This window comes from Peromyscus eremicus, chromosome 15, assembly GCF_949786415.1.
Source record: "Peromyscus eremicus chromosome 15, PerEre_H2_v1, whole genome shotgun sequence".
Lineage (NCBI taxonomy): Eukaryota > Metazoa > Chordata > Mammalia > Rodentia > Cricetidae > Peromyscus > Peromyscus eremicus.
The window spans coordinates 22,133,629-22,145,408 of NC_081431.1; the positions used below are offsets into that span (position 1 = coordinate 22,133,629).

The following is an 11,780-nucleotide window of genomic DNA, read 5'->3' on the forward strand; positions in this document are numbered from 1 at the left end:
AACCCTCAACAACATACAGGCAACACTAAACGGAATCAGTAGGATGGATGATAGATAGATAGATAGATAGATAGATAGATAGATAGATAGATAGATAGATAGGTGATATAGGTAACAGATATTGTATGCATGTATGTGTATGCATATAAAACTAATAAATAAGGGATCAAGACGCAGGAGGATTTGGTGAGGAAGGGATAGAAATGAAGTAAATACAGCATTCATGTTTGAAATTCTAAAAACAAAAAATTCAAATAAAAAATTTCACTCTCCTTTCTGTGTGTCTGTTTTCTTGTCTCTGTGAGGGTGAGGGGTTATCTAAAATGCTCTCAATTAAAAATATATATAGCGGGCGGTGGTGGCGCACGCCTTTAATCCCAGCACTCGGGAGGCAGAGCCAGGCGGATCTCTGTGAGTTCGAGGCCAGCCTGGGCTACCAAGTGAGTTCCAGGAAAGGCGCAAAGCTACACAGAGAAACCCTGTCTCAAAAAACCAAAAAAAAAAAAAAAAGAATTTTAAAAATATATATAGACAAGTGAGGTGGTGGTGGCACAGGCCTTTCATCTCAGCACTCAGGAGGCAGAGGCAGGTGGATCTCAGTGAGTTCAAGGCCAGACTGGTCTACAGCGCAAGTTCCAGGACATCAGGACTGTTGCACAAAGAAACTCTGTCTCAAAAAAATCAATACATATAAACATATGTAATTCAGATTCTCCTTGGTAGGGATTCCTAGCACGATGCACATGACACTTAAATTCCATGCTTTGGTGCTGAGGAAGGCAGAGCAGGGAAGTGAAAGGCCATATTCACAGACTAGAACTACAGCATCTGTTGGGGTTAAAAGATCTATAACTGGAGAGAATGTAATCCCAGGAGGTATCTCAGGGCTCACAACAGTAGGTCAGGACCACAGCTGGGGCCTCATAACCACATCGCCCTGTACTTTATATTTCAGTGCCTGCCAGTTCAAAACATTGGGGCTGAATGTCCCGCCAACATACACTGTGTTGATCTGTTCTGGAGATAGCACAGTGTCCCACATGTTCACATCTCCAATGTCTCCCACAAAAGACTGCTTTGCATCAAAGTTACCACCGTATGAGTCCTGCTCTTGTCCCAAGATGATGCTTGCATCTGTCACCACGGTGTAACCCTTTTGCAGACTCTTCCGCACCTTGGGTTTCCCATCAACCCAGAACTCTACAATCCCTGTAGCAGACTCCCAGCTGGCACAGAGGTGTGTTGGAGCTTCAGGAATTTCAGAAGCCTTGTATAGTACTTCAGGCCCACCCACTCCAAAAATATACCCTTTATCCTTAGTCCAGTATATGAGAATATCATTAGGGTTATTCTTGGTAGCATAAGAGAAAATACTGAAGCTGCGGGTTGTGCTCATATCCGTGTGGATATGGAGACACACAGTGAAGGCTTTCAGTGGCTTCTTTGACAGCGCATCCAAGGTTACATAGGAATTGTCTGACTCTTTGGGAAATACGATGGCCGTTCTAGACATGTCTGTGGGACAGAAAACCAAGAAAGTGAGTAGCTTCCCAGACAACAAAAATTTAACCTTCACTTACAAGTAGAGTTTAAGATGAAGAGACATCTGGCCTTTTCCTAGGTGACACAAATACACATCTGTACCTGAGGCTGCCCCCTTAATTCCATATGTAAAATGCTAGGCTCTCACCCTTCTCCCCCCAGGTCAAATCTTTATAATAGCTCCTACCTTTCTGGATAAAAGCCTGAGAGAAGCTGATCATGATCAGTGAGCACCACAGCAGCTTCTCCATGGCTGTTGATGCTGCTGGGATCTGGATGTCCCCACTAGGAGGACATCAACGATCAACGATGAGAAGTCCTGGATCCCTTCCCTCAGTCCCAGCCCATACTTGGATTTATAACTATAGCAGAAGGAGAGGCCGTACCACTTTGTAAATGATTTCCTAACGCTGCCTCTTGGGGTAAACATCAGACTACTGGGAGGAAGGGAAGCCAAAATCATTCTGGAACAGAGAAATCAATGTGGGTTATTTATTACAAACTCCTGTGACCACTGAATCACCAGTTTCTTTGTGACAGGAAAAATGAGGAAGCTTCCCAAGGCTCCACTTTGCCTATCTGGGCTAAGAAAATAATGAGAAAGCTTAGCTTAATAGATGAGCTCTCGTGTGTGTGCATATGATGGTCACATCTCCAGCATCTGCTAACCACTTCTGGAAGCCGTTCTCTTACATTTAGGAAGTGAAGAAAACAAGCGTCCCATTCCCAGAACCAAGAACAAACTTTTCTTGCCCAACTGCATAGCTTATCAGAGACCTTTGACTGAAGGGAACACGTGTCCTATCCCAAGTGTACCACTGTGCTCCATCTCGTGAAACACTTTTTTTTTAATGTGGAAGCTTCAGAGAGGAGTCAGAATGATAGGCCATTTGCTTCTTTGGACCACAAATCGAAGTGGTCCCTCCACAGAGCCTATAGTTAAGTAGTTAAGTAGTTCTCTACTTAGCTCAGTCTTCTAGGTGAACACTGTGCTCCTTCGCCTTACTCCTGAACCCCTTACAATCTCATCCATTCTTTCATCCCATTCATGAGTCACCCTCTCATTGAGAAATTAGAGAAGAAATACTATATCCCCTGAAGCAGAGAACCATTCATTCAGTAAGAATACTGAGTTTTAGTTAGGCATTCTCATCCTACCAAACACTGGATTTCTCAGCCTCAGCTACAGGCCAGAATGAGATTTGGACAGAATAGGGACAATCTCTGCATTCACTTTAAAGTGAAGAGACGTGGTTACTCTTTCACTTTTTCCTTCCCCTCTGGCTAGCATTCTTACAAGCTGATAGGGGATAGAGCAATCACCTTTGTCTGACAAAGGGCAAGCTGCATGCTGAGGTTGGCACAGCAACAAGATAGACTGAATCTGTAAATTTTATTATGAAGCTATTGTATCAGCCTTTGACTATTTACATGAATATTTGCTTAAAGGATATGCAGTCTTACATTTTGTTGAATCACTATGAATTTGGTCTTTTTCATATTGAAGCTTGGCTGATTCCACTTTCTATCTTTCCACTGTAAAATCTACCAGCCTTTCTGACTCCCCATAAGGAATAAACAATTGCTCTATGTATCTAAGGTCAGCCTTGCACGTTTGTAACAGGTCTAGATGGTCCATCACCTAGTGAATTTTGCCCCCATGTGCTTCTTTCTACAATACAAATCATTAATTTCATCTTTACTCTATCACTTCCCCGAACACCAACACTATAATAACATAACATTTTAGAGAAAGAAGGTAAAGACAGAGGAAAAAAGAAGGGAAATAGGAAAGGTTATAACTACAACCTCCATTGTCCCATCTCTTCCTCCTTAACCCCAAGATTTTAGGTTCTGACCTCTATCACTTGAAAGGAAAACAATATAAGCATCTCTATATTATTAAATTTAATAACATTTTCTGGGTTTTTTCTTATCTTATGCAACAGATGACAACATTCAACACAGTTCTTAACTCTTCCTTGAATACATGCACATTGTTTTTAAAGTGAACAAATTTTAAGGCCTTAAGAAGTGAGTTTTGGTCCCACCACTCCAAGTTTGACTCCCAATTATAGCTGAGAGACAGGCAGAGCCTCAACCACATTGAGAATTTGAATTCATCTATTGCCAATGCTCTTACTGGACTCTGGTCTTCAAAGGTGGGTTATCCACAAATCCCCTTTTTGTAATTTACACATTTCAGTTGATTTACGATATTTACATCTCAAAGAGCTTGGGAAAATAGAAATACCTTTGTAGCAATACCCTGGACCAAGACCTTGGTTTCAAATTGGTCATCATTTACCGTGAAACATCCTGGTATTCTTACATAGGAAACCTGCCAGAAAAGCACAGGATTTTACATAGAAACAGCACTTAAACTGAGCTGCAAAAACAGAAATGAGAGACTCAAGACTGTCTTAATTTCCTTTCCTGATGAATGATTTTTAAAAAAATATCCTGACAAAAGCAACTTAGGGGAGAAAGGATTTATTTTAGTTCACAATGCCAAGTTACAGTCTATCAGAACAGGGAAGGAACAGAGGTGGGAGCTTGAGGGAGCTGGTCCTATCACATCCATAATCAGGAGCAGAACAGTGGATGAATCCATGCTTGTTCTCATCTCACTTTCTCCACTCTCATACAGTACAGAATTATTTTAGTGAATTTAGTCTTTATGGTCCAAAATTGTATTGATCGGCAAGTCAAAAGTCTATGGTTTGTACAATTCATTCTTTTACTCACCCCATCTAACCAAATTAAGTCATTAATATAGCATTTACTTCATATTCCTTAATTCCTAGTCACTATTAGAATGATGATTCTATTTTACCAGCAAAATTATTGCATTCATACCCATAATTATGATTATACTATCCACTACTTACATAAAGAGCTTAATAAAATAATCTATAAAAATATTGCTCCTAAGGTCATCTTACTTTAAGCAAATGAGAGACTTTGAAGGTTTATAAATAAGGAAATGATAAGTGTTTTTCAATTTTTAATGGAAGAAATGTAAGGGTTGTAAAGTAAGAGAGATTATAAATTCATAGACTTAATGGACCTCAGGTCATCAGTTTCGCCATGACAAATGTTAGGAGCTGCTGCTAAAGATCAGGGACTGAGTCATTAGCCGGACTAGTCATGGTACACATGACAGGAGTCAGAACTAGGCAATAAGAACTCAGAGGAGACAGATGTGAAAGACATGCCCGCACCACTGATGAGAAGGGAACTCTGACCAAATATGGAGTCATCAGAGAGCAGCGTCTGAAAACACCTAACTAGCACTTTGAGGTCATTATGTGAGTGAGGCCAAAACAGCGTGAGTTCAGCTTTTTTGGTGATTAGTCTCTAACCCAAGCTAAGCCTCCAAGGTTTAAAAAAAAAATGTGCACTTAGACTGATATAAATAAGAAGGAGAAGGTTTATTATGAAAAATAAGAAAAAAATCACACCCTTTTATTTATGGGTAATAGCACTACCTTCTTGAAAAACAACTGATACCAAGCTTGGCCCAGAGTTGGTACTCTGTGGCATTGTAGAGTGAAATAAATGAAGGCATAGCTAAAAGAAGAAATCACAGGAAAGTCATAGAAGACAAATTTAAGCAGTAATGGACTGAGCACAGATGCCAATATCATCTTCTTACTTCAATTCCTACAAATGATGGAAATATATTTCTAAAAAGTAGATCAATATGGTACCAGGACTGTAGAGGAAGAGTTTCGTTGGCAGAAAGGAAAACAAATTCCCTGAGATCCAAAAAGCAGGAAACATCCATCAGTAGAATATATCATAACCGAAAATATATGCAGGGAATGGCCACTGTGAAAATACATTGATGCACCCTAACATAAAGAATGATGGAAGTGAGTGGTGGGCCACTGGGCCACAGTGTTGATTAGGGCTCTCAGACCATACCTCACTCCCTTTCCCAAAGTCTTTTGTTCATAGCCTGAGGCAGGAAGAATCCTTTAGCCCAAAAAGCAAGATATTGCCCAAGAGTTTGTAGATACTCAGAAGGTTCTCAACCCTGATGATAAATTACTGATATGCCCTGCCAGTATTTTCTGCTCATTTCTCATTGTTCCTAGATGCTCATTTCTCATAGCTCCTAGAGATAGGTCACAGAAACAGTAAGGGCCTCCATAGGCAAACAGATAGGCTTAATGTCATAGAGAGCACCTTACTTAACAATAATAGATATGCCTATCTTAGGAATTTGAGAGCAAATGGGAAAATCTGGCAATGGTAATGCAGTGCCAGTAATCCCAGCACTTAGGAAACAGAGGCAGGAGAATCAAGAGTTCAAAGTCATCCTCCACTACATTGCAAGTTCAAAGCTAGACTGAGCTATATGAGACATGTCTCCAAAAAAAGAGTAAAGAAGAAATGTCTAATTAAGATACTCTGGTTATATAAAGCATGAACAAGCAGATAACAAACAACTTTTTAATTTTACATTTTTATTGTATGTGAGTGAGCATTTTGCCTATGTACCACATACATGCTTTGTACCTGTGAAGGTCAGAGGAGGGCATCTCTGAAATTGGAGTACAGACAGTTATGAACTGCCATGTAGATGTTGGAAATTGGACATGGGTCTTCTGAAAGAGCAACCAGTGCTCTTAACTGCCAAGCCATCTCTCCAGTTCCCAAGAAACTATTATTTTGAAGGAAAATATTTAGAGGTAAAGAAATAATCAAAGAAGTAATAAAAAATGTATGAATGACAAAAGCAGACAGATCAAAAGAACCTAGGAAAGATGTGTAGACAAGATCCATGTCTAATCCATGTCAAGAAGCTTGCTAATCAGGACAAGAAGGAAAGTTAGAAAGCTCTTCAATTTATATGTGAGTATCCCAGAAATAAAAAGAATCAATATGGCTGCCACAAGGAAGTGATGGATCTGAGATTATCCTGGCTTGGTCATTTTATAACTGTATATCTAGAAATATCTTTGAACCCTAAAACATATGCAACTATTCTCTGTCAATTAAAAATAAGATAAAATGTGGCTCATCAGTGGATGTTAGAAAATTGTCAAGAAAATTTAAAATGAGAAGAGGTAAGGTATCTGACTTATTTTAAGGATATCATGTTAATTCAGAATCCAAATAAAAAGAACACCAGAGAATGAGAAATCTATCTCACCTATGAATCTTATATATGCAAAAAACTCAAAGAAAATATAGCCAAACTACATAGGAAAAAAGTTAAACATCACAGCTAAATGGGATTGGCAAGAAACAAAAGCAAATGGCCCTGCAAAACTAACACATCTGGTTTGGCCAGTATTTGCTGGGAACACTCACAGGAGGAACAGCATGCAGGATCTAGGACTGAACATCAAGCTTGGAGAGAGGAATTCCTGCTCTACAACTATGAGCCTGTGTCTAAGTTAGGGTTTCTATTGTTATGAAGATACACCATGGCAACTCTTATAAAGGAAAACATTTAATTGGAGTGGCAGCTTACAGATTCAGAGGTGCAGTCCATTATCATCATGACGGGGAGCACGGCAGCCTGAAGGCTGACATAGTACTGACTATAAATTGAACAGAAAGCAACAGGAAATGGACTGCAACACTGAGTGAAGCTTAAGCATAGGAAACCTCAAAGCCCACCCCCAGTGACACACTTCCTCCAACAAAGCAACACCTCCTAATAGTGCCATTCCTTATGAGTTTATGGAGGTCAATGACATTCAAACTACTGCAGTCGGCAAGGCTGGAGAAGTAATGTCTTTTCCCCCTGTATGGCCAGGGTCCATGACACAATAGCAATATGGCATAACAACTCAGCATTCATGGCAGCAATTCCCTCGTAGAGTGAGAAGCAAAGTTTAGGCTTTGCAGCTAGAGCTAAACAGCACAGCAAGCCTGGGCAGGATAAGGCCCATAAGCATTCACAGAGGAGTGAGGCCAGCCATCACTGACATGACTGAGGGGTAGATAGCCATGCCATGCAATTAGACAAGCACTGATTGCCTGAATAGTTCCCATGGGTTTCTGCAATGGGTCAGAATCTTTTCTGGGTAGCTAGCTACACAGAGTTATGTTGGACAAGGTAAAAATGATTAGCATTTGCCTGTCAAAGGTTTTGCTCAGAAAATTAGAGCAACCTATCAATGTAATTTATACCATCCTGATCCACTTAAATAGCAACATCAAAACATCATTCAAAGGGATCATTTTAAAATCATCTGTTTAAAAATGAGCCTCTATCCATCCTTATTAAATTAAAAATAGAAGTTTCAACTAAAACTCTACAAAAAAATATTATTCTTAAAACTTGGAGCTAGGGAGATGGCTCAGTGAGTTAGAACAGTTGCCAGACAAGCAGAAGGACCTAAGTTTGATTCCCTATCACCCATATAAGAACACAGGGCATGGCCCTGCACATATGTGACCTCATCACTAGGGGCAAACACATATGAATTCTTGGAGCTCTCTGGCCAGCACCTAATGAAAAAACAGCCAGCCTCGGTTCCCCAAGAGAATGAAGCAGAGACAGAGACAGGAGAATACCCAACATCTTCCTCTAGCCTTGGCATGTGCATGGGTGTTTATGCTCTTCCCCCCTTCTCTCTCTCTCTCTCTCTCTCTCTCTCTCTCTCTCTCTCTCTCTCTCTCTCTCTCTCTCTCACACACACACACACACACACACACACACACACACACACCACACACACACACACACACACACACACACCACATACACAATGAAATTTTAGATCTCTTTGGAGTGACAACATGCTTGCTATGTAAATTGTACAATTCAGTAGAGTAAGACAAAGGATAAAATGATCCAATGATCAGGAAAGAATAGAAATGTACAAGCTGTATATATGACTGCCTATATTAAAAATCCTGTGACAGGTCTGCCTGGTACCACTTGGCACAGGAAGATGAAGGACACCCACAGGCCATCCTGGGTCCTCACAGTCTGGGTTGGCTGAAAAACATCCACAGGCCTTACAGCACCAGGAGGGTAGGTGCTGTTATGATGAGGTGGAGAAACAGGAAAGAAAGAAGGAGAATGATCCATGTGCTGTGGAAAGAGGCAGAACTGAAGAATCAAAAACAGTGAGGAACAGGCTGATATGGGTGGCCTGCTTGCCACCTGGGGACAGGGTGATATCCAGGCCTGGGGTACTGCCAAGGGCCAAGTCTGGGTTCATGGTCCTACTGTAGCCAGGGTCTGTGCTGATATCCATGGCTTCATTGACCACTGAAGGCCATTCAGATGCCAGGGGTCTAGCATACAACCTATGGTTGACTCTGGTCAACCACCTGAGTCTATGTTGGTGTCCAAGAGCCATGCTGCCAATGAGGCCATGCTGATCTGAGTGGCCTGTACTGACACCGTCACCTGGGGCCATGGTGAGAACTGGACCCAGGCTGCTGCTGAGGACCTTGTCTGGGTCTGTGGCCCTACAGCAAACAGGGTCCATATTGATGTCCGTGGCTTGTGTTGCCACCATAGGCCACACAGATGTCCGGGGTCTAGGTTACAACCTATGGCCATGTTGTTGTCCAAGGGCCATGCGACCACTGGGGCCATGCTGATCTGAGTGGTCTGCACTGCCACTCAGAGCCATGGTGTCATCCAGGCATGGGCTGCAGCTAAGGGTCATGTCTGTGTCCATGACCCTACTATAGACACAGTCTGTGTTGATGTCCGTGGCTTCTGTTATCACCAAAGGCCATGTTGGTGTCTGAGTGCTATGCTATAGCTGGGCCATACACATCTGAGTAGCCTGCACTACCACAAAGCTACTCAGCTTTGATGATACTCAGCCCCAGGCTGCAGTTGAGGGTCATGTCTGGGTTCATGGCCCAACAGCAGCCGAGGTCTAAGTTAATGTCCATGGCTCCTGTCACCATTGAGGACTGTGCAGATGCCCAGGATCTACTCAGCCACCTGAGATCATGTTAGTGCCCGAGGGCCATGCTGCCACCAAAGTCATAATGGCCTAGGTGGCCTGAGCTGCCACTGGGCCATGGTGATGTCTAAGTCCAAGTTCCTGCCTAAGGCCATGTCTGAGTCTATGGTCTTGCTGCAGCTGGGGTCTGCGTTGATGCCCATGGTCCATGTCACTACAGGAGGCCATGCATGTTGAAATTTGAGGGCTGTGCTGAGCCAGTCCTGCCCTTCACTGGCTCTGGGATAGCTGACCCTGTCCCTTTCTGGACACTGCAACAGGAGAGCTGGCCCTACCTCTCATAGGAGAGCAGCCCCCCACATATACTTGAAAGAGATGGTGCCACCCCTCACTACAGGCATAGGAGAGTTGGTTCTGCCTCTTGCCTGAGGGGGTAGTCCCAGCAGCCCAGGTTGACCAGCTCAGCTACGACCCAGGCCCACTTTCTGGGCATTGGGTTGGCCCACCCTAACATCCACCCCATCTACGTTGGAGTACATAAAAGGACTAGTTCTGCAGAACCACAGCTGCAGGATCTTCAAGACTTGGGGCAACAGCAGGATATCTGAGAGGAGTTTTGGTGAGAGTCCAGTGATGATGATGTGCCAGAGACCAGGGACCTTGAACCAGACCAATGACTCATTGCAATGAACAATCGTGGGTGGGATTGGACAAACAGGTGTACTGTGTGGCACTCCCGATGCCACTAGGATGAATAAAGAGGTGCTGGACAATCAGGAAAGATGGAGGAGCGAGGTGGGGGTATTTTTGTTGTTTTTAATTAATTTGTGTGGGGGTTTTCTCTAGGGAGCACGCTGCAGGGGTGGGGGTAGATATGGAGAAACAGAAAGGTGAGTGGAATTGGTGTGCATGATATGAAATTCCCAAAGAATCAATAAAGAATTATGTTATTAAAAAAATCCTAAGACATGTACACACACAGCTTTTAGAATTAGAGTTTAATATTTGTGTTGATCTAAAATAACTATAAAACACATTTAAAATGTTCTTTTCCCCTAAAAGTAATCAGTTAGGATATATAACATAAAATGCCAGCCATGGTATTACTAAAACCTAAAGCACACCTAGAAGGAGGTCAAACAGAAAACAGGCACCATTTTTACTTAAGTCAGAAAACAAAAAAAAAATTAATAAATGGAGCTGTAACCACATCCACTGAATGGCCTAGCATCATGATGGTATTACTACTCCCCAAATGGATGCATATGTTTCATTAAAGATGCCCATATCACACAATCCAACAGTCTTACCTCTATTAACATCACCTCTGGAAAACTCCCTCAACAACATGTACAGGAAAATTCTTTGCAGCATTATTTGTTTCTCTGGGGGGAAAAAAATTGAAGGAATCTAAGTTTCCATCTGAGAAACGCTTTTTTTATATATATGACAGAATTGTTTACCACAGTTCAAAGGCATGAAGAAGATATGTACACATCCTGTTCAGCCACAAATCAAGTGTCTGGATGCAAATTAGGTCATCCCTCATTTCAATATGTAAATTGAAGCTTTACATAAATTAAGGATAGTGTCAATATAACGTAGAGGTTATATCCATTCATATGTCGTCTTCCCCAGCAGGTTAATGGTGAAGCAATAAAGACAACATTTTCTCACAAGCAAAGAAAAATTCCTTGTGAAGTGTGAAGATCTTAATGACGATGCTGAGAATTCTGCCTCAGCACTGTTAGTACATGCAGGAGATGGTTTATAGTGGCTTCAAACGTTGCTATGCATTCCACGGTATTAAACTAGATGATGATTCTGCAAGCGTTGATGAAGACACTGCCGAGAATTTCTATGTAACACAAAATTTTATTGATGGCAGGAGAAGCTACCGTCAAAATGAGATTTTAAGTTTCCATGAGTCCAGCCCCTGTTGCAAATGATAGACCTCAAAGAAATGTATCTCAGAGGTCATGGGGCCTCTGAACCGAAGGCTATAAAAGTGGGACTAATTGTGAGGCTGGTGGAAGCGTCTGAGAAGCCTTCGGTGTACGAAGAATGTCTTTGGATTGTTACTGTTCACGTTAGTCCTCTTGGTATGTTACTGCATAGGTTTTGAATGGTCTGCCTCTAATTATCTATGGGCCTAATTATCTCACAATCCTTGTTATTTTTAGCACACAAATCATGCAGAACATGAAGATTTTTTCAGGAATGCATATGTTACACTATAGCAACAGAAGTGTGTTTTTAAAAAGGCAGAGCTCAAAAAACAATTTCCAAGATAAAAAGCAAATTCTCAAAAGCTGCTAAAATGGTATCTCATACTTCTAA

At 41.8% G+C, this 11,780-nt stretch overlaps 1 protein-coding gene across 1 annotated transcript; it reads right to left on the reverse strand.

Annotated features, from left to right (window-relative positions):
* Positions 1–492: 492 nt before the first annotated feature.
* Crp (C-reactive protein) lies at positions 493–1,793 on the reverse strand. Its single transcript, XM_059280864.1, has 2 exons — positions 1,730–1,793; positions 493–1,515 (listed from the first exon to the last, which is right to left on the reverse strand). The coding sequence occupies exons 1-2, from the start codon at positions 1,791–1,793 to the stop codon at positions 902–904; spliced, it is 678 nt and encodes a 225-aa protein (XP_059136847.1). The 3' UTR covers positions 493–901.
* Between the last annotated feature and the right edge of the window lie 9,987 nt (positions 1,794–11,780).

What these genes read in the sequence shown, in the direction of transcription:
- Crp (XM_059280864.1), bottom strand. Translation starts at nt 1,793, where the DNA reads ATGGAGAAGCTGCTGTGGTGCTCACTGATCATGATCAGCTTCTCTCAG. An exon ending in TCAGGCTTTTATCCAGAAAG is followed by an intron (nt 1,516 to 1,729) that starts GTAGGAGCTATT and finishes TCTGTCCCACAG; the next exon opens with ACATGTCTAGAACGGCCATC.